This window comes from Rattus rattus, chromosome 17, assembly GCF_011064425.1.
Source record: "Rattus rattus isolate New Zealand chromosome 17, Rrattus_CSIRO_v1, whole genome shotgun sequence".
Lineage (NCBI taxonomy): Eukaryota > Metazoa > Chordata > Mammalia > Rodentia > Muridae > Rattus > Rattus rattus.
The window spans coordinates 30,728,217-30,754,747 of record NC_046170.1 but is presented as its reverse complement, the minus strand read 5'-3'; the positions used below and the strand labels follow the sequence as shown (position 1 = coordinate 30,754,747).

The 26,531-nt window shown below is 48.6% G+C and overlaps 2 protein-coding genes across 2 annotated transcripts; both read right to left on the bottom strand.

Moving 5' to 3' along the window:
- Nucleotides 1-2,385: 2,385 nt before the first annotated feature.
- On the bottom strand, nucleotides 2,386-3,867 carry Exosc6 (exosome component 6). The gene has a single exon (XM_032887443.1). The coding sequence runs from the start codon at nucleotides 3,636-3,638 to the stop codon at nucleotides 2,700-2,702; it is 939 nt and encodes a 312-aa protein (XP_032743334.1). The 5' UTR covers nucleotides 3,639-3,867; the 3' UTR covers nucleotides 2,386-2,699.
- Nucleotides 3,868-4,571: 704 nt separating this feature from the next.
- Nucleotides 4,572-26,020, bottom strand: Aars1 (alanyl-tRNA synthetase 1). The gene is made up of 21 exons (XM_032887444.1): nucleotides 25,972-26,020; nucleotides 23,005-23,174; nucleotides 19,972-20,160; nucleotides 19,536-19,681; nucleotides 18,617-18,808; nucleotides 17,569-17,713; nucleotides 17,077-17,222; nucleotides 16,520-16,628; nucleotides 16,064-16,214; nucleotides 14,971-15,095; nucleotides 14,322-14,466; nucleotides 12,817-12,995; nucleotides 11,695-11,808; nucleotides 9,848-10,054; nucleotides 9,321-9,505; nucleotides 7,742-7,850; nucleotides 6,947-7,060; nucleotides 6,140-6,259; nucleotides 5,940-6,026; nucleotides 5,503-5,616; nucleotides 4,572-5,120 (listed from the first exon to the last, which is right to left on the bottom strand). Exons 2-21 carry the CDS (start codon nucleotides 23,146-23,148, stop codon nucleotides 4,935-4,937), a joined length of 2,907 nt encoding a protein of 968 aa, XP_032743335.1. The 5' UTR covers nucleotides 23,149-23,174; nucleotides 25,972-26,020; the 3' UTR covers nucleotides 4,572-4,934.
- Between the last annotated feature and the right edge of the window lie 511 nt (nucleotides 26,021-26,531).

Sequence of the window (26,531 nt, the reverse complement as noted above, 5' to 3'; positions counted from 1 at the left end):
CAGACAAGGGGTAATCAGGGAGTGTTCTGTCTCCTTCACCCTACTTGGGTCCTTGGGGCCTGAGAGCAAAGACAGGGGACTTGGTTTATGGAGGAACACAGAGTAGTAGGATACAGATAGGCTTACAACCTATACCCAAGATCAGTGCCTAGGACAGCCACTTCTCCCCTCTCCTCTGCTGTTTAGCCCTTTGCCTCTGGGCTTGGTTAGCTCAGCTATACCAGCAGCTACTGTCAGGTATTTGGAAACTTGGGTTAGGTCAGTTCTGGGTTGAAACACCATCTTCTGGAATAGGTATGTTCCATATGCTAAACTTCCCCCTGCTCCCCTTTAAGCTTGTTTAAAATTTGATTTCTTGAACTAGGAGGTGGTGGTGCACACCTTTAATCCCAGCACTCAGGAAGCAGAGGCAGGTGAATCTGTGAATTCGAGGCCAGCCTGATCTACAGAGTTCCAGGACAGTCAGTCAGGGCTACACAGAGAATCCCTGTCTCTAAAACAACAACAACAAAAAAAAACGAATTTCTTCCCCCTTTCTGGCCTCATCCTTTTGGTTGCCTCCCCAGGGCTGTGGCATGCTATGCTAATGTTCCTAGGCTGAGGCAATCCAAATGTGGACTGACAATGGCCCTTTGTGTAGCAGTAAAGGGCCTGAGGTTTTCTCTGCCCTGTCTCTTCCTCCATCATCAGTGCTTAGCACTTCCCAAGTCTGCTTAGCAAGATCAGAGTTGGTAGTGAATTCCCTCATGATGCCCTGCATACCCCAGGCTAGGTGAGCTCAGGAGGGTTCCCGCCTACTGCCCCAGTTACAACTGCCCTGGAAAACCAATGTGCTACAGGGAGAATGTTTGCTCCTGCTGGTGGGTTCTGGGTTTCCAGGCTTCAGGGTTTGCTTAGAATGGACACTTTCCAGCACCCCTCCCATCCCCCAGAGAATCTAGAATAGCTTCTGGCTTCCCAAAAATGGGAAGGAGGAGAGCTGGAGGAACTAGATTTTAGCACGTGGCCATGCCTCTCACCCTCTAAACTAGCCCCTCTGTTTTCCACAGGTGAAGAATCACAAATCGGACCAGAATAGCCAGTAGGAGGTGGGGAACCTTCCAGACTTTCTTCACTGGTACTCTTGGGTGGCTTGTTTTCTTGCCTTGTATTTTTGGAAGGCCCCCAGTCACTCCCATGTGACTTGAAGTCACCTTTCTGGAGCTTGGGTATTGAAAGTCTGAAGCACAGTACAGCCAGCCCACCCAGAAAACCTCCCGGTAGTCGGTAGTCGCGGGTTTAACTCTCTTTTTCCATGAGTCTTGCTGTGGGCAGGGTAGGGAAGCCACACAGACCAGCAGTGTCTCACTATTTTCATTCAACTGTGGTGGTCTTGCAGGAGGCACACGACAGGGCCCTGAGCCCAAAAGGCACTATTAGCTCTCATGGAATGAAGACTGTCTCTTCCCCACACAACACTAAACCTGATGGTGTGCGCCCACCTAAGCAATCTCTTTTGGTTAAACCCACCATGTGCTCTATGAAGCCATAAGCTATCCTTCAGAATAAAGGAGCTTTTATGTTTCTATCTTGAGTTTCACTAGTAAGTATAACACTAATTTTGGATTTGTTCTACAGTCATGTCAGATGGGAAAAAAAATAAAATATGTATTTCTTCTTCTTCTTGGTCAGGAGTTCTTACTTTGTCCTCATAAGCTGAGCAGACCCCTAGAATACTTAATAAGTCTCACAGCTTCCTCCACTTCAGCCTGTGAAGAACAGGGTAAGTCCCTATACTGGTCAGTCAGGCCTGCTCTGCCTTAATAGCCAGGCTGTAAATGATACCACAGTATTAGGCGGTCTCCATTTTAGTAGACCATTGCTGCCCAGAGCCTTGTTCCCAGGAGCCAAGCCTGGACAGGCACCAGGATGGGACCCGGCTTCCTTCCAGAGCATAATCCTTTTCAGTTACCTAACTCCTAGACATGGTTTTGTCCTAAAGGAAAGGACAGGGGTGCATCCAGGCTTCTCCTCTGAACTCTCCCCAGACTTTTCCAGACGGGAGTTTCTCTGTGTAGCTCTGGCTATCCTGAAATCTGCTTAGTCTTATCCCCTCGGCAGCTGCCCTAGACAATGCTCCCGGGGCAGCTGGTTTCTCCTCCAAAGCACATAACCCTTTCTTACTTACAGCGGACTAACAGGAATACTTAAGGCAGTAATGACTTGGACCCTTGACAACACACAACACACACCCATTTCCGAACAGCATTGTTTTTAACTCAAGAAAAACCACAACACATGTTATTTCCAGGCATATAAATGTTTTTATGTTTTACTTCGAGTAGTGAGAAGGCAAAGTCCCCTTGTCCATCTTCTCAAAAGAAAAGAATTAGTTTATTATATATTGGAGCCGCCGGCTGGCCTGCACAGGGTCCATCCCTTACAAGGCCATGCCCCACGTCTCATTCACTAGGTAAATCCAGCCCAAGTCCTTTCCAACTTAGGAGTATGGCTGCTTTCAAATTTCTCCAACTGGATCGTGTTTCCAACGGCCTTTTAAACCTCTTTCCAACGCAGCTGTGCAGAGCTTTGGTTCTGTGCGCACCACTCCCCCACTCTCGTGTCTCAGCTCAGCGAAATCGGGCGACCATCAGCGCTGGTCCTTTTGGGAGAGAAAGGCGATAGCAGTCCTCCGCATCCCCGTCACTCAAGTTTTCCAATCAGGGCGGGGCGGCGGCACCCCTCCGGCGGGCAGCCCTCACCAAGCACTGCTGCAACACCGGGTAGAGGCGCTGGCAGCCTTCCAGGCCCAGGCGCACCGCATCGGTCCAACTCTCAGTCTGGCCGCCTTCCCCACTGCCCAGTAACCCGGCCACCTGATTGAGCACAGGCATGAGCGCCACCGTGAGGCCGGCCTCAGAATGCTCCTCCTCCAGTCGCGTGGGGTCCAGCAGCCAAGTCGGGGAGGGCCCCGGTGTGAGGCTCAAGCCGCAGCCCACTACCAGATCATACATCTCCACTCCCGCGTCCGCCAGGGCGAGCGCAGCAGCGGTGAGGGCCGCGGCCAGCGCAGAGCCGCCGTCCTCCAGCAGCAGCGCGGACACCTCGAGTTGAGCACGAGGGTAGCGTCCCAAGCGCACAGCGGGCTCCAGAGCCTCCTGCAGAGCCAGACCCAGCTCACGATCCTCGCTGCTGCCTTGGGGCGCGCGACGCCGGCGACCGGAGAAGGGCGCGCGACGGAAATCGCAGAGCAAGCGACCCCGGAGGGCAGCCGGAGCTTCACCGCCCGCTCCGGCGGGGCCGCCGCCGCGCTCACCGCCCTCGGCCTGCCGCGGACCGGACACGGCGCACAGCACCTTGGTACCTCCCGCTTCCAGGTAGGCTGAGCCCTTAGCCTGGCTCAGCAGCCCTGCCCGGGCGTACACCGGTCGTAGGCGCGTCGGGTCGCGAGCAGCGGGCGTCTCGTCTTCTTCGGCCGCGTACAGCTGCGGCGGCTGGGACTCCTCTGGCCCTCGGATGCGGCGGTGGTCGCCCGGCATGGCGGCTACCGGCGTACGAGCTACTTCCGCCTGCCAGGATGCCTTGCGCACCGGCTCTTCCGCTCGCTTAAAGATACGCGCCCGCGCGGAGCCTGTCGGGAGAGCGGTAGGTTTCCGCATTGCCACCTAGCGGAATGGAGGAAGAACGGCGAGGTATTGGCTGGACCTGTGGTTCCATAGGACCTGATCTATTGTCATTCCTTGAATTTTGCATTCAGATTGTTTTTATATAAGCTTGCCCTAGGTAAGAACTTTTTGTTCGGGCTGAAGAGATGGCTCAGCGGTTAAGAGCACTGACTGCTCTTCCAGAGGTCCTGAGTTCAATTCCCAGCAACCACATGGTGGCTCACAACCATCTGTAATGGGATCTGATTCCCTCTTGTGGTGTGTCTGAGTACAGGGTACTCATATACATGAAATAAATAAATTAAAAAAAAAAAAGAACTTTTTGTTCATTCCTGTAGTTAGTCCCCTGGCTTGCTTCAACACTTGTTTAATAAATGGATGTTATCTCTCTTCCTACAACTGAATAATAAATAATTCTAACACTCTGAGATCTGTCATAAGCAGGCAGTATCTCAGCTTCCAGACCCTGCTGTTTGTAGATTCATATAAATTGCATTTTAGGGCCGAGCCAGGGTCTTGAACCTACTTCAGGTTAAAGAAGCAGGGATGGGGCAGTAACTAGAAGACATCTGTACATTCATACCTCCTACATTAGTTGTCTGACCTCATATCAGCAGCTTCAAAGGGAGGCACGTTGAACACACATGATGAAAGCCATTATGAGGTTGTCCCAAGAGACTAAGATGGTGCTTCTTCATGTGAAGCAATTCAGAAGAATTTTCCTCCACCCCTTTTACTGAATGCCTCAATTTCAGCCCACCCATTCTGCCTCTAGCTCTGCTCTTCCAGGGGCCATTCCTCAAGTTCAGGAGTCTGAGGCTGTACTCTGTGATAACATCAATCAGAAACCAGCCAGAACCACTCACAGCCTGTATTCTGCATGTATAGGGAGCTGAGGTCAACCTCAGGAGAAAGGAGAGCATGGTATCATCTAGTATTGCACATGGTCCTTTTATTTTCTGCAGTGGAAGGCTTCCCTCCCACTTGCAGACCTAGAAGCCTCAGGATGGCAGAGTGACCTCATCTAGACGCGATCAGGATGTTAGGTAGCATTCCTGGGTAGTGACTTTAGACAGATGGCGCTGACATTATGGCTCAGAGCAGAATGGAAAGGGGCAATGAATCACAGGACAGCTCCAGGCGCGTTCCAGTTACTGCTGGATCAGGACGGACAGGGCTGCTGGAAGGTCCCAAGACTCAAATGGCAGGAGGAGAGCTCCCGGCTGGACTCCTGCACCCGGACATGACTGGTTGATGGGGAGATGCTTTCCTGAGAGGACTTCCCTCCCATCAGTTCTTTACATCTCCGAGACGGAGCTGGGCAAAGGAAGTAGCCAGCTGCAGTGCTTCCTGAAGGCAGCCCACGTTCTTGCCTGTGGCCTGGGCAGACATGTCCTTCCCACCACCTTTACCATCCATCAGGCCTGAAACCTGCTGGACCCATTCGCTGGCTTTTAGCCCCCGGTTGGCTGCATTCTAGAAGACAGGAAGGGAAAATGGTAGTCAGCATAAAAGATGGGACTGAGGTGGGGAAAGGCAGGAGCCCCCAACACCCACTTGTGTCATGGGTGAAGCTACCACAGGCCAAGACTAACTCTATAGCGGTTACAGGAGAGCAGCTATGGCCAGTGCCAAGGTGAGGACAAAAAGCTAAGCCAGTAGTGAATACTGTCACTCAAAAGAAAGCCTAAGGGGTAAAAGGCACCAAGCGGGGGTGACAAACGACAGATCAACTGTTTCTAATGAGGACTGCATGCACACAAACACAGTCTTCTCCTTGAGAAGCTACAGATAGTGTTTCCCACGGCCTACGGGATTGCAGACTTTGATTTGGACTGAGGCTGTAGGAAGTTCTGACCTGAGGAACCTGACACAAGCATGTGATCTTGCCGGCCTCGTTGTCTACCGTGAAGAGCATTGCAGATGTCTGAGGAGAATGTGTCTTGAAAAGCTTCAAAGCTTCATTCAGGGCCTGAGGGGAGAATCTTGTGTTAGGTCATAGCACCGGGGCAGGGAGCCCTGCTTTCTAAAGGGAGTCTGTGGAACTCAGCCCTCAGAGCACCATCCCATTTCCTAAGAGCAGACCCTGTTCCCAGGAGCCCGTGCAAAGACCCTGGCTCCTAAGCACAGGAAGCTCCTCCCTCTCAGGCCACCAGATCTCTCCATGGCTCAGCCTAACTTCAGTACCAAGCAGTGGGCCCCCGGTGACCACAAACCCAAAATAAAAGGGCTGGCAAGGCTGGAAGGACAAACACCCCCCAGCTGACGTAGGGCCCTGGCCCTCTCCCTGCTTGCCTTGGCCGATGCACCGCTCTCCATCTCCAGGATGACCAGAGGCTGGTTGGGGTTGCTGTCAATCAGCTGCTTAGTCTTCTCCAACACCTACAAGAAGCCCAGGAGAAAGGCTTAGGCCAAGGGCGCAGACTCTCAACCCTGTCAGCCTCTCTCTAGAAAGCCCGTGGGCTCTTACAGCTGCCAGCACCACCAAGACTCACTCGCTTCTGGACATCGGCTTTGCTGGCCCGGTCTAGGTCATCCATGACTTTCTTCAGGGATTTCAAAGTCTCCCGTTGTTCATCTTTCTGCCACTGGGGAATGACTGCAGTGGCCAGGACCTGGAACCAAAGCAGAAGACCATCTGGGGTCTGGGCCAATAGGAGGTAAGGTGAAACTCAAGCCCACTCTGCCACACCCTCTGTCTCTGAACCAAAGTCTTCCATGGCCAGAGCCTGAGAAAACAGGAAACCACCAAGATATCTGCTGGCTTTAAGACTAGTCACTATATTAACTCAGCAGCCATCACTGGACAGAAAGTAGTGTGATAAAAGGGGCGTCCATTGAGACCTGGTCCTAACCAGCTGTGAATAGAGCCTGCAAAGACTTGCAGGTAGGGGTTGGGGATTTAGCTCAGTGGTAGAGCGCTTGCCTAGGAAGCGCAAGGCCCTGGGTTCGGTCCCCCAAAAAAAAAGACTTGCAGGGAGCCCAACATACCAAGAAATTCCAGGGGTTCCAGGTTAGTATGGATACATGATATCCTTTCTCAGACAAAGAACTAGATATCTCCCCCCCCCCTCCCCAGCCCAGAACGTGGCTCACGTTTGCAGAGACATGCTGAGACCAGAGGACAGCTGCAAATCTGAGGGCAGCCTGAGCTGTAGAGTGCCTTTCAGGCTAGTCTTGGCTACAGAATAGGACCCCGTCTTTAAAAAGCACAACAAATAAAGGAACAAAAAGTTTAAGCACAGGGAGGGTCTTACTCCTTGGTTGGATATAAGGAACAAACAGAGGGCGGCCATCCCTACCTCACCAAGGTCAGCAATTTCCTTCTGCACATCCTTGTTGGGTGCAGTCTGGGCCTTCACTTTGACCTCCATGGCCGAGAGAGATTTCTTCAAGGTTTCTGACTTCCTGAGGGCCTAGGAAGAGAACAATCAGAGCTATAAACATGAGGATTCCTTTCCTTCAGGAAGCAAGGGCTCTGGGCACACACGCCTGGGCAGCAAAGGCTGCACCTAACTCCTGTTCAAAGCTGGTTCATGCGCATGACCCGGAAGCCCTTCCACCTGGGGAAATGACCTTTCCTCAGGATCTACCACAAAGCTGAACGGCTCTCCTTGGTGCCACGTTCCTCACAGTGTCCACCCCTGGGATAAGTGGAGGGAAGGGCATATGAAGCAGGAGGCTCACACACAGACCTGGGCTAGGAGGAAGGCGCAGGATCTATGTATTCTGCTTTCCTAGATGCTGTTTGCTTTTTGGAAATTTCTCCTATAGTTTTGTGTGTGATGTGTGTGTGGTGTATGGGGGGGTGTATGTATGTGTGGTGTATGGAGTTGTGTGTGCGCGCGGTGTATGAGTGTGTGTATATGGTTTATCTGTGAGAGAGAACAACTCTATGAAGTCAGTTCTCTCCATACATTTTATGTGGGTCACTGATCACAACCTCAGGTTGTCAGTCTTTGTGGCAAGCGCCATTTTGTACTGAGCCATGCGACCGGCCCCCAAATATAAAAGATTAAACATGATGGCTAGAAGCCCTGCACATTGACAGCGCTCCTTTGACTGGCAGGACCCACAGGTCAGCCTGACCTGCTCACCTTCTGGGCTTCAGCACCTGTGACAGCAACAATCCTGCGGATGCCCTTGGCGATGGCTTCTTCAGTCACTATCACGAAAGCTCCTGCATGGCTAGAATTCCGTAGATGTCTGAAAGCAGAACACACACACACAAAGCTGAAGAAAAAGGAGTTTGTGGAGCCCTGGGTGAGAGGCATTTGCCCTAGGAAGCAATTCTGAGACAGGGTGTCACTATGTAGCCCTGGCTGACCAGGAACTCACTCTGTAGACCAGGCTGGCCTCAAACTCAGATCTGTCTGCCTCCTGAGTGCTGGGATTAAAGACATTTGCCACCACACCTCCAGCTGCCTTTCACTCTTGAGGGATTTTATGAGCACAGTTCAGAAGCAAAGGCAAGAAAGAGAAGGAGCAGAGCTGGGGAGAGAGTTGGGATGAGCCTGGAAGCCAGGGCTTCAGAATGCTCAGAGAGCAGGACACTATTTCTTCGAGCCTCAATTCTCTCAAGTATGAAAAGTAGAGAAGTCTGCCTTGCCAGACTGTTACGAAAACCATACGAGACTGTCTTCAAAATGCCGAAACCCCTAATAACCAACTCAGTAATACTGTTATTAGAGTGCAGGAGACATTTTGATTTGGTGGAACAAGAGCTGTGTCTTGTATGTAAAAACGCTCCTTGGGTGAGACTACTGAGGACTACTTTTCACGACCCTAGTACTCTTAAACAAACAGATCTATAATGGGACTCAGTCTCCAGTTGCTCAGAGGGCCCGAGGTGCATTAACTCTCAGTCACTTTCTGAGAGACTGGTAGAGTCTTGGAAAGCCACGCCCGAAGGTGTCAGTGAATGTGTGTGCCTGAGTATAAGTGGGACCTCCTAAAGGCCTGAACTGGACCTCTCGGGTCCCCCTAATTTGTACACTGTTTATGTTTCCCACTGGCCTGAGGCCTGCCGGAGGCTCTGGCTGGCATAATCAGGCCTTCAGGGATATGCTTTCCGTGCTGCTTGCAGAGCAAGTGGTCCCAAGCCAGCCAAGCCAGGTCTCCTGAGGAGCTCTCAGGCAATGGATTCAGCTTCCCTCCCCAGATGCTGCTCTGGCAAAGGGCTTCAGGGGGCACAGGTCTAGAATGACCTGGGGCCAGGGCCTAAGCTCCGTGAGCATCTAAAGCCTTGCTCATTTCTGAATTCTCACAGCTTCACTTAGAGGGTGAACCCAGGAAACAAGAGCCAGCAATTGAGAATGTGCAGACAGAGTCTTCATCTCCTCATCCTGGAAAGGACATTTCATTAGAAACCCAAGACACGGTAACGCTGAACACTGAGGGGTCTCGCTGGACTGCCAGGCTGTGAAGGTTCTTGGAAATCTGATCTGGCGAGTCCATTTCTGAGGACTTCATTTTACCCTTAGAAAAACGGGAGTCTGAGGCTCAATGGAAGAACACTCGGTTAGCATCTGAGGCCCTGAGCGCCAATCAAAGCATAGCAAATCATAAACAAACGAATGAAGGAATGACCTTTGGCCCAGTCTAGTTTCACATCCTCAGGGGGGATGGCCACAAGCAGGTGAGCCCATCTACTGCTGTCCCTGCCAAGGTACTCACGTTCCTCCACAAAACTCAACAGAAGTAAGGGAGCCGGCAGGCCCGGAGGGGTCGTCCAGCAGTTCTGACACCGGGACTCCAATGGAGACAACTCGCACAGGGTCAGGATAGGTCTCATCAAACACAGCTCGAAGGCCCTGGATGGCTTTTGCTGCAGCCAGGGGGCAATCCAGGGTGTAGACAGGCTGCGGTAAAAAGAGAGGAAAAAAGCTAGAGCAATCTCTGACGGTGAGGAAGCGGCCTGGCCAGCATCTGGGCCTGTACCCAGGCTCTGAGGTTGTAACCCCACTGTGTGTTGCTAGGCGAACACTATTAACTACAAGAACAGGCTTCTTAAGGGGGTGGGAGACCAGAGACTCCACACTGTAGGCAGTGGAGACACGGCTTTCAGCATCCCCGTGCACGGGTCAGGACACAGTGCAACAGAGTGGGAGCATCTGGGCCTCCGAGCCTCCACAACAGAAAGCCATGGTACAGGAAGAGTGAGCCTCCCGATGCAAGAACTCCTCTGGCACGGGAGAGCCTACCTTAGCTGCCTCAATCATGCCATTGACAATCGCCTCAGTCTTCTTGATTTGCTCCGTGGACATGGCTCCCTTGGCAGTGAAGTCAAACCGAAGGCGGTCAGGAGCCACCAGTGAACCTTTCTGGTCTGCGTCCCCAAGCACTGAGCGCAAGGCAAAGTTCAGGATGTGTGTAGCTGTATGGTTGCTCATGACAGGTCTTCGCCGGGGCTGCAGGGGGCAGAGATGGCTGCTACGGAGCTGTCCCCAAGTACCAGAACATCTTGCTGGATACTAGGGTGCTCAGGGTAAAAACGGTTTTTCCCAGCTTTCTTTATAGAGTGGGCATAGAACTAAGTTCTGGCCAGGAGGGTGTGAGAGGGAATGTACGCCCTCCATCTTCCTCTGCTCAGAACAGGGATAACAAACTGGGGCTGATGGGCTGCACCTGATTGGTTGTCTGCTTGGATTTTGTTTTAGGATAGGCCTGGCCTGGAACTCAAAGACCCATGGGTCTCTACCTCCTGGGGTTAAAGACTTAAGCCACCATGCCCGGCCTCTTGTTGGTTTTGGTACTGTTTTGTAAATAGGATTACTGGAACACAACTACATTTATCTGTTTACACACATTAAACATATAGTACCGCATCATAGCTGAGAAATTGTGCTTGATACCGTACGGCCGGAGGAGCCAAAAGTATTTACTTGGGATTTCCAAAAAGAAGCTTGCCAACCCCTGGCCCGAATAACGCATCTTACAACTACCGCTTTGGTCCATGAAACTAAATCCTGAGCAAACCTAGGGATGAATAATGATCAAAGACAAGCTGGCCCTTTAACATCTATAATGTGAAACACATACTGCTTCTGAGCTATTACTGTAGATGCCTGTCACATGCAACAGAACCTAGCTTTATTTCTGTTTTTGAGACAGGGTCACACTATGCAAGCCAAAGGCTGACCTCAAACTCCCGACGCTTCTGCCAAGCACAAAGGTGTGCACACATCACCTGAATTCCTAGTTCTTAACATAAAAAAGCTCCTTGACTCTGAAAAAGTTCATGGAGTTTGAAAAGCAATCCATGGGCGAAGGGGATGCTTTACAGGATAGGATCAGGGTAAATTGTATACATGTGTGAAACTGTCAAAGACTAAATAACACTTACAAAAAGATTAACTTTGAACCAAATAGGCTTGAGGGTTAGCTCGTCCCACACAAACTACAAACTGCACCTACATTACTACTGTGCTTTGCTAATACTGTCACTTAGGAGGGGCCTACAAAATGTCTCAGTGGGCAAAGGCGCTTGCCACCAAGCTTGACAATCTGAGTTCAATGCCTGGGACCCACATGGTAAGAACCGACTCTTTCAGGTCACCCTCGACCTGCATGTGTGCTGTGAAATGTGCACAGAGACAAGATATTAAAAATAGGCAGGCAAAGTACTGCTCGCCTTTAAAACTCAGGAAGCAGAAGCAGGCAGATCTCTGTGAGTTCGAGGCCAGCCTGGTCTATGAAATGAATTCCAGGAAAGCCAGGGTTCTCTGGCTCAGAAAGACACCAAAAATAAATAAATAAAAGTATTAAAAATAATTACGACCGGGTTGGGGATTTGGCTCAGTGGTAGAGCGCTTGCCTAGCAAGCAAAAGGCCCTGGGTTCAGTCCCCAGTTCCAAAAAAAAAGAAAAGAAAAAAAAAATTACGACCAAGATCAAATGGGGAGCTGGACAGGGTGGTGCAAGTCCATGCTTCTAGCATTCGGGAGACAGGACAACAGGATGACCCTAAGGCCTAACTACAAAGTGTTCAAGAGACGGACTCACTAAGTAAGTAAATAAACATCACATGTGGGTTAGCATATGCAACTTACCTCGTCAATGAACAGCCGGACTTGATCCCCCACTCTCAGGTTACCATATATTGTTCCTATGTGCAGCACATACCCGCCTCGGACCTGAGCATTCTTCACTGTAAACTCAGTTTTCTGCAGAGTCAAGGACACCAACAAGTAAATAGAATCTTCAAACACATCAATTCTTTCATGGGCAGACACACCCCTATCGTCAGATGATGTACACGTGGCCCTTTGATGAACTGGGTAGCCTAGGGTGACCTTGCCTCTTAACCTGCCTGTCTTCTCTCTCAGGTGCTGGGATCACACATGCATAGCCCCACTCCCAGCTTTAGAGAATGTGGGAATGGAATCCAGGGAGTGTGCATGCTAAGCAAGCGTTCTACAAACAGAACTGCTTCCTCAGTGAAGAACACCTTAAAATCCTCTGAAATGGATCCTATCCTATCAGTAGGAATCAGCTGCCAAAGGAGACCAACTGACTGAGCCATCAGCACCAAACAGCCAGCAGTGGCCACACTAGAGGCTGAGCTGTCTAAGAATGTTTGTCCTTCAAGAGTGTCTCTGTCAGGCATGGTGACGACCACCTCTACTCCTAACACAGGAAAGGCGGAGGCAGGCTTACTGAGAGATCAAGACTGACCTGGGCTATAAGTGTGAGACTCTGCCTCAAAAGCCCAACAAAGAATACCCATCAGCAAGTGAAAACGGAGTCCTTCTCCTTATGCAGAAGGAAGCATGTAGGAATAAGTGTTAGCATCTGCATCCTGCCTGCAAGGGACTCTCAGTACCTAAGAACTGAGACAGCAACAGGTATAGTGGTTAAGGGCACTGACTGCTCTTCCAGAGGTCCTGAGTTCAATTCCCAGCAACCACATGGTGGCTCTCAACCACCCTCCTTTGGTATGTCTGAAGACAGCAACAGTATACTCATATACATGAAATAACAACAACAATAATAGCAGCAGCCCTCTTGGCTGCAGAAGAAAAACCAACAAAAGAATAAGATCCAAGCATCTGTCAAGTCAGCCCCCTCAAGGCTCAGAGTGTGAAGGAGAAGGGAAGGCACCCAGCTCCCCCAACCGCCGACCCCTCATCCCGATTGCCTTCCACAGCTAACAAGAAAGAGTTTGGCCTTACATCCTCACTGCTGTCGTCGACCTTCACCAAGTAGCCTTCATCAAAGATCTGCCCTCCTTGTTCGGCATAGAAACAGGTCTTGTCCAGCACCACTCCGCACTCCTGGCCAGTGACCACCTCGTCCACAAACATCTTTTCCCTACGCAGAGCAAGCACGGTAGCCACTGTACATTCAAACACTGCTCGACAGATACAGAAATAGGGGGAGACAGGTCAGTGACTTTGGTGGAAAAAAATATATATATACATATACATATATGTATATATATACACACATACACATATATATATAATTTTATTCCCCCTCTGTGCTGAGACTGAAGTTTGAACCCAGACCCTCATGTTACCCAAGCACTCATCCCCAGAGCTCCCAGCCGCAGCCCAGGTCACATATTCTCTTTCGGTTTTTTGGAGACAGGGTCTTAGTACGTAGCCCTTGCTGGCTTGGAATTCTCTATGTAGACCTGGTTAGCCTCCAACTCACAGAGATCCACCTGCCTCTGCATCCTTTGTGTTGAGATTAAAATCACACCATACCTGGCTCCAATCCCATGTTCTTATTTGCTTTTTGCTAAGTTCTATTGCTATTGGTCCTTATTGTCTATTTGTATTTTGAAAACCAGCCCCTTAGACTTCATAAAAGAACTAGCACACTGATTTCCCACTAGAGAATCACTGCTCGGCCACAGGGATTTCCTAGGGTTTTCAGTGTTAACACTGGGGCATTTCTGAATAAACCGGACAGTTGGTCACCCTGTACCTTAGACACAAACTTGGTAAATCTAATTCTGTCTCATACAATTATAGTAGTATATTTTAAATTCTCTCTCTCACACACCCACTTACACACATATAGATGTGTACACACACATGCACACAGATGCACAGACACACACACAGATGTGTACACACATACTCACACAGACACTCAAACACATACAGACACACACACACTTAAAGCTAATGGACTTGGGCTGGGCACAGCAGCGTATGTGTTCAGTCTTAAGCACTTGGAAGGCTGAGACAGACAGATTTCTGAGTTCCAGGCCAGCCTGGTGTAAATAGGAAGTTCTACACTAGCCAGAGCTACACAGTAAGACCCTGTCTCAAAGAAGCAAAATGAAACAAACAGCCTCACGACATGATTTTGGTATAAGACGATGTCTGCCGGGCCCATGCAGTGCATACCCACTTGTTTATTCACATTTTCTAGAAGTCTATTCTATTATTCCCGTGCAGGGTTCAGCAGCTGCTACAACTGTGACTGTTTTTAGGTCACCTGCCTTTTTCTGCAACGTGTTCCTGATTAAGGGAAATTGGTTTAAGAGTAGCTGGACGCTCCCTACAGAAACAACTTCCTGTAACTATATTTAAATATATGGTTAAGGAGACCACCAGCCAAGGGCGTCTATGAGTATAAAAGTACAGCTGGGCACCTTGAGACTCGTCTCTTGAACCTCCCCAAATGAAAAGTCAAATGGCACGGAAGTAGAAGGCTAGCGTACCGTAGCTACCACTGGGGTCTGAATGGTAGTTATACTTTGGAGAATCATCTGTGGCCTCTAAACCCTTTGCCCGAAGTTCTTCAATCGCGTAAATGTCCAGCATGATGAGGTCTTCACCCCCTGCCCCCTTGCCCTGTGACTTCAGCTGTCAAAACAAGAGAAAAGAGCATCTCAGTTACGTCAGTCTAGGAGAAAAAGAGAACTGAGACTTGGCAAAAATAGGGCCACGGAAAAACCAAGAAGAATGTTCTTTAATCTTCACACTACTGGCATTTGGGGTCAGACCAGCCTTTGCTTTGGGGGCTGTCTTCTAGCATGTCAGGACACGGAGTAGCATCTCTAGGCTCTACCGACGAGATGACAGAACTCTGCCCCAGTTATGAAAACTGAGAATGCCTCTAACACATTTGCAGACAGCCCAGGGGAGATGAGCATCGCTGGCTGGGGGTGGGGAGACCTTAAAGGAAAGGAATCAAGTTGTCTTCTGCCAAGCAGGTGCTGCCTTTCACCTCATCCCGCATATTCTTTTCTGTGATGGTGGTGGTAACAGAAATAGAGGTTTTTTCCTTAAGAAAGAGAAAGCAGCCCCAAGAGTGGGGGTGAGCGGGGAGACAGGTGCTTAGAGTCACTCGTCACACTCCTTACTTACCTGGGCCAGTTTCCTCTCTTCTTCAAAGCCATCCATATCTACCACCAGGCCCTTCTCTTCAGCAATCAATCCAGTGAGATCCACTGGGAATCCGTAAGTATCATAGAGGAGCCAAGCGGTATCACCTGCACAGTACACAGCAACTGTGTCAAAAACGACATGGACAGACCCTTCTCTTCCCATGCCAAGTCCTCCCAGGGCGCTGCTGGGAGGAACAGGAGTGAACAGAGTTAAGGCAAGACAAACCTTTTAGGCCTGAGTTATAAGAAAGATAAAGGGTCTCCTGGTAAATATGTTTCTTAAACTGAGCACTATGAATGAGTTCTTTAAAAAGGAAATAACCAGGACTAGAGAGATAGCTCAGAGGTCAGGAGCACTTGTCACTCTTGCAGAGGACCTGGGTATCCATGGTGGGCTACTCACAAACACCAACACCTATTATTCCCCAGGGGTTCCAGCGCCTCTCCTCTGCGGGCACTGCATTCACACTCTCCCCCACCACACACACACATAATCAAAAAGAAGCAAAACATCACGGAGGGGAAAAAATTAATTTTCTCAGCTGATGAAAGATAATGTGGACTTCAGGTTACTTTCATGTGCAAAATATGCAGACATAAACACCTATTCGTAATCTCATGCAAACAGATTAAAATCCTGAAGCATTGGTTACACACTAAAATCTTATGTTTTACTTCCTGAGATAGGATTTTGTTACAAGTGTCCCAGAGCCTGGCCTTGACCTCATAATCCTCCGGCCTTGGCAGCTGCCATCTTGCCAACTCCTAAGAGTTTACCTCTGAGAAACGTATTTGGAAAAGGTTTTCACTTGTGTGTTGTTTGAATTTTTTTTTTTTTTTTTTTTTTGTTTTTTTTTTTTTCCTTTTCTTTTTTTTCGGAGCTGGGGACCGAACCCAGGGCCTTGCGCTTCCTAGGCAAGCGCTCTACCACTGAGCTAAATCCCCAACCCCTGTTTGAAGTTTTACCACAGTAAATTCTTTTATAGTTCATTGTGCTCCAAGTCTTACTGCACAGCAAAAGCAGTTTAAGTGGGGTGCATTCGGCCTTGGCGGAGGTGAGAGCTGGGCCTCACCTGGGATGGTTTGGCAGTCTCCTAAGCTCTGGATTTTCCGGTCCAGGATGCGCCGCCCTCTGCTGAGAGTCTTGAGAAACTGTACCTCTTCTTCATTAATGATGTCCTTCACCATATCTGGGTCCTTCTTCAGCTCAGGAAAGGCGTCTCCCTGACAGAAAGGGTTCAGGTGGCCAGACTATTCCATGACACACCCCCTTCTTTTTTAAGATGGGGATTCACTCTATATGCAGTCCTGGCTGGCCTATAACTTATACAATGCAGTCAGGCTGGCCTCAAACTCATCTGCCTCTGCTTCTGCCTTTGCCACTCAGGTGCTGGAATTAAAGTGTACACCACCATACCTGACCCCCATCATCTCTTGTAAGATGTCCGTTCACAGTGTATCAGCACCCACCATATCCCTCTTAGACTATGACTTCAGCACGGAGATGAAAGCAGGGGTCTTCTACGTACCAGGGATTGAACGACAACATCAACTAATGTGGCGAAGAAACCCCTGCTGGCGTTCAGTTTCTCGTGGGAATAGCGAACAGCTCGGCGAAGGATCCGTCTCAGCACATACCTGTGAGAGGCAGGCCTTAGCATCAGCTAGGAAACAGCCCCGGCTGAGGCCCTGGTAGCTCCCACTCAAAGCCGAGCAACATTAGCTTTTGTTCCTCTGCTTATGCAGTTTATTTAGCTACCCAAGCCAAAGCCAAACGACGTATGAGGTCCCTGGCCCACCCAGTCAGGAATGCAGTTTCCTGGGCTGAGTCAGTATCTACCCCTACCCTGCCAAGACCTGTCCGAGGGCTTTCGTGCCAGCTTTACCTCAGTACTTAGTAGAAACTGTTAAATAGCATAGCCTTAAAATACATTAAAACCCCCTTTGGCTGTTAAAAAGAGGGGAGGGAGGGGATCTCTCCACTACACAAAAGGCAACAACAAACCATAGTTAAGTATGGCTTTGAGTTCCAGTCAGAACACTCATGGTATCCACCCAAACCCTGCCCACAGTGTGACTAACTCACCCCCGTCCTGTGTTGTCAGGTCGCCCGCCATCAGCCAGCGCCACAGTGATGGTCCGGGCGTGGTCAGCCAGAACCCTGTAGGCCATGTCAATTCCATCAGTGTCCTCAGCACCAACCTTCCCAGTATACGGCCGGGCGCCTGTACCCTGCAGGTGACCAGAGGAGAGGGTAATGAAACAGTCCTATTCCTGCTGGCTTACATGAGCAGGCTTTTAGAGGGTGAGGAGCTCTGGGAGAGGACGACGATCTTGCCATGCCCCACAACTGCAAGAAAGGGGTGGTAGGGAGCCAAAGAGCCTCAAGCCAGGCCCTAGCCCTGACGAATGGCATAGCGTGCCTCTACTCAGAGTTATGCTGACAGTATGGCGTAGGCAGAGAGCAACAAGTACTTTGGGCTATAAAAGCACATGGGCATCCATCCATGCCGACAGTGCTAACGGTCCATCTCGCAGGCCTCCATAGACGTGTCCATGCTCCCAACATGATCAATACCTTCTGAATGGCTTCGAAGTAAGGAACGAAAAGGTCAGTGTCATAGTTGGACATCTTGTTCTGCAGCACAGACACCAGTCTCTCCAGGCCCATCCCTGTGTCAATGCTTTTCTTGGGGAGAGGTTTCAGAACACCATCAGATTCCCTGTGTGACAGAGACGAGAAGGAAACTGAAGCAGGCCGGGGCTGCTCCTCTCTGGGCCGTTGGTTAAAATTCACTCAGTATTGTTGGAAAATTGTTATTATTCCCCATTTGCCACTGTCTGGATTGTGAAGAGGGGCTGAATACCCAGTCTCCTTGTCTACTTGTTATTTTGGGGTGGGAATGGTGCTGAGACAGGGTCTTTCTACGCAGCCCTGGCTGTCCTTGAACACACTATGTAGACCAGGCTAGCCTCAAACTCAGAGATGAGCCTGCCCTTGCTTCCTGAATGCTGAAATTTAAGGCATGTACCACTACACCCAGAGCCTTTTTTTTTTTTTAAAGATTTATTTATTTATAGTATATGAGTACACTGTAGCTGTCTTCAGACACACTAAAAGAGGGCACTGGATCCCATTACAGATGGTTGTGAGCCACCATGTGGTTGCTGAGAATTGAACTCAGGACCTCTGGAAGAGCAGTCAGTGAGTGTTCTTAACTGCTGAGCCATCTCTCCAACCCAGAGCCTTTTTTTTTCTTTTTTTGGTTCTTTTTTTCGGAGCTGGGGACCGAACCCAGGGCCTTGCGGTTGCTAGGCAAGCGCTCTACCACTGAGCTAAATCTCCAACCCCCCAGAGCCCTATTCTTAAAGCAGAGAGCAAATGGTTCAGGAAGCAAATGGTTCTCAGTATATGAGATATGATTAGTTTTTAAGCAGGTCCATTCCTGTCCCAGGGAGCAGACGGAAACCTGACAGACAATACAGTGCCACACGATCCCAGGAGCGTCTGAAGCTCAGGGCTGTTCTCTGGCTCCAAAAATAAAGATCACAGACAACTTTCAGTCAAGAAGGTTTGGTTAAAGAAAAGGAACTGCTCTTAGTGGAAAAAGAAAGGCCCACACTACCTGTTATATTGGATGAACACGAGATTCCAGATCTCTAGCACATTGGGGTCATCCTGGTTGACAAGGTGTGCAGCGTCCCTGCCACCAATGCGGTCATAGTGGATCTCACTGCAGGGACCACAGGGGCCCGTGTCACCCATCTCCCAGAAGTTGTCCTTCATGTTGCCAGGGAGAATTTTGGCTTCATCCAGTCTGCACAGAATAAGGAAGAGAAACCACTTGAAGCCACCAGAAATCCCTCCAAGACTTGCTTCTACCGCACATCAGATCCATGATTCCTTATGAAGAAGTGAGCCCCACTGCCTGGCAATCAGTCATTTAATTGAGAGATCACGTTTTTCTTTATGTTTTTGTGATGGTCTTGCTATGTTGCCAAAGCTGGTCCCGAACTCAGGATCCTGCCGCCTCTGCCAACAGGCTATAAAGATTACAGGTATGTCATCAAACCTGGGTATCACGATGAAATCTAATAATTAAATACCAAGTGGCTGGGGTATAGTTGAGTGGCCAAGTGTATATTTGGAACTCACTGCAAAGAGGGAAGGATTGGGGTGGGTGAGTAACCATCCTGATTCTTTTTCTTTCTAAAGAAATTTATTTAAATAATGTATATATATGAGTGCTCTATCTGCATGCATACCTACATGCCAGAGGAGGACATCAGATCCCATTACAGATGGTTGTGAGCCACCATGTGGTTGCTGGGAATTGAACTCAGGACCTCTGGAAGAGCAGTCAGTGCTCTTAACCAGTGAGCCATCTCTCCAGCCTGACTATGCTGAACTTAGAACTCTCTCTCTTCGTGTAGTGGGTTATACTCTTATCTGTATCCCCCATTTTATTAAGATTTAAGAATTTTTTTAAGTCTGCAAGAGCAATATGAGCTTTCAACTGAGCCACCTCTCCAGGCCCCTCTTACCCTAAATTTTGCCAGATCTGTCTACACTCCAGATCTGGCTCTAGGCCGGCTGCCTCATCCCCACCAAAGTAAGTGACATAGAGTCTTTCAACTGGAATACCAAACTCCTGGGTAAGAAGTTCCAGAGCCATCTTACATGCCAATTCCTATGAAAAGAAAGATCCAGAACACGGATTCAAAACGACAATATCTTCATTATAAACCAAAAAAATCCAACTTATACAGGAAACAGAAACTGAGACATCACGTGATGCGTGTTTTCTAGGGAGTCTCAGGATTATTAAATGCCCTTCATTCCAAATCTTCTAAATGATATTTTATGTTTTAGAACAATCAAAATTAAAAACCCCGTCCCTTTTGTGGAAATGAACCCAGAGTTAGGAGGAAAAAAAAAAAAAAAAAAAAAAAAAAACTAAGACACCTATGTTAAGCTTACCTTAAAATAGTCCCCAAAAGACCAGGAGCCCAGCATCTCAAAGAAGGTGTGGTGGTAGACATCTTTGCCCACGTCATCCAGGTCATTGTGTTTGCCCCCAGCTCGGATGCACTTCTGGGTATTGGCAGCTCTGCTCAGCTTTGCCATGGGGTGAGAAGGGTCTACTGTGTTTAGGAAGATGGGTTTGAACTAAAAGAGAGAAAGGAATAGTCTGACTTTTAAACGGTGCAGGTGATGTCAAGTGTGCAGCACCTGCAGGATGTGGTTCCCAGGTCACAGAGCAGTGTGTTCCCACGGTTCCTATGGCTGCGACCCTTTACTGAAGTTCCTCGTGTTGTGGTGACACCAACCATAATATTACTTTGTTGCTACTTCATAATTGTGATTTTGCTACTGTTATGAATCGTAATGTAAACACTGACCCACAGGTTGAGAATGGCTATCTTAAGATCACCCCAGGACTCACATACAAATGAACATGCTCACTTGGGAGTAAAGGTGACAGAAGGAAAGTCCTGAGACAGATAAGCATGTCCCCCTAGCTGATACAGGACTGGCTATGCAGGTTTGGTGTCCCTGCACTGGGGATTTAACCATTCGCACACACGCTGATGTGTCACTGCCAGACACACAACTTCGCCTTACTGTTTTTACCAGGCTCCTACAATTTGGTGTTTTCCAACTTGGAAAACAAATTAGTTCAAATCAATAGGAGGGCCAGAGAGATGGCTCAGCATTTAAGAGATTTTGCTGCTCTCGCAGAGGCTCTAGGTTCAGTTCTCAGTACCCACAGGGCAACTCACATGTCTCTAACTCCAGGCCTATGGGATTCAACATTCTCGTCTGGCCTCTGTGGGCACGGTATGTACGTGCTATACATAAATATGTGCAAGCAACATGCATATACATAAAATAGAAACAAGTCAGTTTTTAAAAGATTTGAAGGGGATGGATGAGATGGCTCAGGGGTTAAAAGCACTGACTGTTCCTACAGAGGTCCCAGATTCAATTCTCAGCACCCACACGATGGCTCAGAACCATCTGAAACTCCCGTTTCAGGGGCTTTAAACCCCTCCTCTACAGGAACATGTGATATATAGACAAAATACCCATACTTATAAAACAAAATAAACATTGAAAAAAGGTTAAAAAAATGTTTGCCAGGGCTGGGTTTGGTGGTCCATGAATATAATCCCAGCTTTTTGGAGGTAGAGGCAGGTGGATCTCTGAGTTCAAGCCCAGTCAGATCTATATAGTGAGTTCCAGGACTATGTAGAGAGACCCTGTCTCAAAAAACCAAACCAAACAAAAAGACAGCTATAGTGACAAGCTACACTGGGAGACCAGGGCAGGCAGATCCTCGAGTTCCAGGGCCAGGTGCTCATACATACATGTAACAAGAAGGCTGAGGATATAGAGTGCTTGCTGATCATACCTTGAAGCCCCAGGTTCAATCCCCAGTAAGAAAGGAAAGAAAAGGGGTTGGGGATTTAGCTCAGTGGTAGAGCGCTTGCCTAGCAAGCACAAGGCCCTGGGTTCAGTCCTCAGCACGAAAAAAAAAAAAAGGAAAAAAAAAAAAAAAAAAAAAAAAAGGAAAGAAAACAAATATTTTAAAGAAAACTTTTCAGTTTTATTTTTTATTTTTATGAAATCAGTGTTTGCCTGTATATGTATGTGTGTCACGTGTGCTTAGAGCCCACAGAGCCAGAAGAGTACATTGCATCCCTGAAAGTGAAGTTATTGATGGTTGTGAGACACCTTGTGAGTGCTGGGAATTGAACCTGGGTCCTTTGGACAAGCAAGCAGACAGTGCTCACAAGTGTTGAGGCACCTCATCTCTCCAGCCCCCAACATTCTAATAAAAATGTCTTTTTTTTCCTCAGAAGAAAGAGACAATGAAAGATGAAAAAATAAAATCTTAAAACCATATTTTGGTTTGCAGGGGAAAGCTAATAGCTTACAGGGCTGTAGTTATTTATCTTTCTAAGACTGCCCAGTTTCTCAATTACTCAGAAAAGTATGGCTTCCTTACTTACGGTGGATCTCTGTGAGTTCTAGCCCAATCAGGTCTACATAGTGAGTTCTATCTCTGCTCTAGCATGCTCTCTCAGAAACTTTGCACTTCCTTACTTTCTCTACAGTTGCTCTCCCTGCCACACGGCCCACTGCTGTCCACCACAGCTCAACACGAACAGCACAGTTTTTTGTTTGTTTGTTTGTTTGTTTGTTTGTTTTTCGGAGCTGGGGACCGAACCCAGGGCCTTGCGCTTGCTAGGCAAGCGCTCTACCACTGAGCTAAATCCCCAACCCCACAGCACAGTTTTTTATCTCCCCTTCTCGTCTCCATTCCATTCTCCTCTAGGCAACTGCTGCAGATGTAAATTTTGCCTGTTCTGGGGTTCTCTTTGAAATGTGTTTTTAAAAATAAGTTGCCCTTGAACTCTTTTTTTTTTCAGAGCTGGGGACCGAACCCAGGGCCTTGTGTTTGCTAGGCAAACGCTCTACCACTGAGCTAAATCCCCAACCCCGCCCTTGAACTCTTAAAAAAATTTTTTTTAATTTTTTGAGACGTGGTCTTATATGTAGTCTAGTTTGGCCTCAAATTCTTTTTAAAAGTGTTCTTCCTTTTTTCCTTCCTTTTCTCCTTCGCTCCGTTATGTCCTTTGTGACCCTGGCTGCCCTGGAATTCACTATGACCTTGAGTGGAGAGCCGCCTGCCTCTGCCTCTCAACTGCTAAGATTCAACCTTGTACACTACACCAGGGCTATCACCTGCCCCATCAAATTCTTGATCTCGAATGCCATAAAAGCAAGGAATCTTTCCAAGACTCATTTAAAACAGAATTTCTTGGCTGAATGTGGGAGCCATGTTCCCAGCCCCTCTCACTCACTTCTAACCATCGCACACAAGCAGTACTGTTCTTTTCAGAAACTCGGGTTCACCACAGAGAGTCGCACAAGTTTACCTGCTGCGTGACAGAACCCAGGTTCTGCCTGACTCCAAGAGTTGGGCAGAGGAAGGAAGATCTTTACCTGGTTCATGCCTGCGTTGGCGAAGAGCAAGGTGGGGTCATCCAGAGGGATGGTGGCGGAGGAGTGGACATAGGTGTGCTCATTTCGTTTGAAGAAATTTATAAACCGCTCTCGGATCTCTCGTGCTGTTAGAGTGGAGTCCATCTCTGAAAGTCTCCTCAGGGAACTAACTGGAAGAAGGAATGATGGGAAGTTAGGGAAATAGAACTAAAAGTGGGCATTACACAAGACTCATGGTGTCTCAGGCCAAGTCAAAGAATGACACAGGTTTTTTTTGATCCTAAAACCTTCGTGTTGCAATGTCCCAGGTTACAGTCACGCTCGCTGTGAAGTTTTTGCTGCCTCGGCAGAGTGACTCTGGCCATCTTCCCCCAGTTGACCTCAAGCAAAGCGGGGCCCTTATTCCTGTTTTTCATTCATTTAAACAAATATGCACTGAGCACCCACTGCCAGGAATCGGCGATGGCCACCTCAACAAAAGGACGTGTCTGTATCTACTGGCCTCTGAAGAGCTTCCAGGTCGTTTGTTAACCTACAAAGTCCCATATCCCCAAAGACAGAGCTGCTAGGATTGGGCTGACACTTGTGTCAGTGGCTGTGATCCCAGTGACGAGCTTATCTGTGCCACGGTTCACCCTAAAGAATCCAGGTACCAACCTCGACGTACCCTAACTCTCCAGAACCCTAACTGGGAACGGGCTGGGTTCTAGCCATGAGATTACTACGAACTGTGACAGAGTATGCATTATTTCAAAATGAGCGGGCTATAGGAAGAACGAACCCAGGGACTCAGAACTGAGGGAGATTGACAAAAGGCAACTTTACTCTTTTATTTGTATTATAATATCCCTGAAAGGCAGGGCGCGTGTGGTGTGGGATGACCGGTTTTGGTGAGTGCCCCAATTGCTGTCTAGTGTGGTAGCGTTCTACGGTGCTGGTTGTCCTGACAAATGAGAACTGACTCGTTTGTGACATCATCCAACCGTCTCTAGAATTCTAGAGAACTTAACTGCTACATCACTTTAGCCAGAGTTTCGTCCCTGTGTGGAACAGGACCTTGTGAGCATCAGAGAAAAATTAATGAAACGGATACTGTTCTACATCCACTAACGCAGAGTTTTTAAACACACCCACAAAGCACATAACATCCTGACTCAGAGCCAACCACAACTCCAACTGATCTACTCATAGCTCAATCAGCACACCACCCAGACAGAAGCCCCAAAGGGACAAAAAAGACGGTACAACAGCCTGAGTAGGGGGAAAAATGGCCTTGCATTCCCATAGGGTCTTGCTATTCACCGTAAGGAGTTGAGGTTCTCAGAAATCTTATCATGCTGCATTCTCTTTTCCGCCCTTCTTAACTGGCTACAAGACTGACGTTATAGTTGCTAAAGAAAATGAACTGCTTCTCTACACAGACAGGCTGAGGTAAAGTTAACATTCTAGAGCACATTTGAACTTCCCACCTTTGCCTTCTTGTCATGAACTGAGAACCAGTGGAGAAACAGTGCCCTCCTTAGGGAGGTGACTACATACAGACATAACCAGTGTGGTATACTGGGCTCTAACGTGTTGGCTATTACCCTATGGAGACTGGAGACTGTTCAAAGCTGTGTCCCTACCCAGACAATCCCAGAGCTCAGGAGTCTGAGGGAGGAAAACTGAGGTTCCAGATCAGGGACCCCGACCTTAATAAGTCGATTCCAACTTGTTTTTTCCTCGACATACATAAGAGATCTGTAGGACAGGGTGAGGATACATCCCACCAGGGGCTAAAAGACCTTCAGGACATTTATTTATTTGTATTTGCAAGCTTGGGGTCAAACCCTTGGCCTGGAATTACAAGGTGACTTCAGCCCCAGGACCTTGTAATGTAACATACTTCCAGTTATAAGCCAGGCATGCTGCCTGACCACTCCTTTCCCATCTTCCTAATGACTTCGTTTTGATAACATACTTAAGCAAACCTTTCCTTTCTTCACCAGGTTCCCCCTCTTTTACTGTCTCCTAGCCTCAAAGGATAATTTGCCGGGACTATTTAACGCTCATCTCCCAATCAGAGTATGTGTTACATCTCAGTAGGAGTCGTCCTGGCTGGTTTCAGTTCATCGGTACAACATGTTTTTAAGTATCTAGTAGAGTGGTCGTTCAATGCATGCTCATGATTGATTATACTCATCTTTAAATAGCATGCTGGGCATTAACAAACTCCAAAGCACACCAGGAAACTCAGACTGTCTGAAAATCTGCTGAATATACTTGTTCGGGTGAACCCGAGGGTATCAACTATTCTGTTAATATTAAGAGCACACGCCTTTGGTCTCACCACTCAAGAGGGACTCTGTGAGTCAAGGCCAGCCTGGTCTACATAGTGAAACCCTGTCTCAAAACAACATAAAGAATCGAGTCAGGAGTGCTGGCTCACGCCTGCAATTCTAGAACTCGAAATGCTGAGGCATGAGAACTGCCGCAAGTTCAAGGCCAGCCTGGCTTACAGAGTTGAGTTCAGGCCAGTCTGGGGTAAGGTTTGAGAACCTAATAAAGAATGAATGGAGATGCCTCTTAGAGAGAGAGACTCCATCCATTTTGGTCACCCTGTTCTTAAGGCCTGCCTCCCCAAACCCCTAATGGATTAAAATTGGAGGAGACAAACCCTTAGCTCTGGGTCCGGTGACTGGAGAGCAATCGCGATCTTCTCAAGGTCTTGGTCCTCCGCAAGTCCACCCGAAGCTACACCACTTTCAAGGCTCCAAAAGAATAGCAAAAGCTACTCTCGATATTGTGCTCCTGCGGAGTCTGGGTCCCGACCCAAGCTAGGGGCGGGACCGCTCGGCAGCCGCTGCAGCTGCCCCTCCCCCTCCGAGCGCCGGCTCTTCTCGTAGAGCTCTCAGGGCTCGCTTTTCTCCCCAGGGTCCGCGACCCCAGGGCCTTGACCAGAACCCACCGCCACTCGCCCGCAGTTACCTGCTCCCTCAGATGCGCACACACAGCTATACCCACCCGCCACAACCGGTGCCAGACCCGTACCTCACCACCCAATCAGAGCGCTCTGATGAAAAGTGACCCGCTACGCCTTGCCATCCACTAATATTATTGGTCCATTCTCACGCCAATCATTCGGAGCGCGAATGAGCTAACAAGCCGGTTTCTGGGAAGGCTCCTGGGCTCGGCTGATGCAATGCTCAGGAAAGCAAGGACATGGGGGTGTCACGTGACACGGCTGGCTATTGGCTTCAGGAGGCCGACATTTTGGATTCTACTGGTAGAACCTAATAGTTGACAGTTAACAAGAGGGATGAAAACATGAATTTGGTGGCGATCACAGAACTCCTGTTTAACTGCAAAGTGATACACGTACCTCAAAGGTTCATTTCTCGGCCTTTTGAAACAGAGAGCAAGGTGGCCTCGTATTCGGACTTTGCCAGTGTTACAGGTGTGACCAATCAAATGTTCTTATTGTCACCACATATGCCCACACTTGTATGTCTTGTTTAAGGGTACTCTGGACTGAAATAAGTGCTTCA

Bases quoted from the DNA above. Each gene is read 5' to 3' on its own strand.
- Exosc6 (XM_032887443.1), bottom strand. From the start codon at position 3,638: ATGCGGAAACCTACCGCTCTCCCGACAGGCTCCGCGCGGGCGCGTATC.
- Aars1 (XM_032887444.1), bottom strand. From the start codon at position 23,148: ATGGACTCCACTCTAACAGCACGAGAGATCCGAGAGCGGTTTATAAAT. The intron at 20,161-23,004 runs GTAAAGATCTTC...TCTCTCTTTTAG, and splicing joins CCAACGCAGGCATGAACCAG to TTCAAACCCATCTTCCTAAA. The intron at 5,617-5,939 runs GCAAGCAGGGAG...TTCTCCCCTCAG, and splicing joins AGAGCGGTGCATCGGCCAAG to GCCCTGAATGAAGCTTTGAA.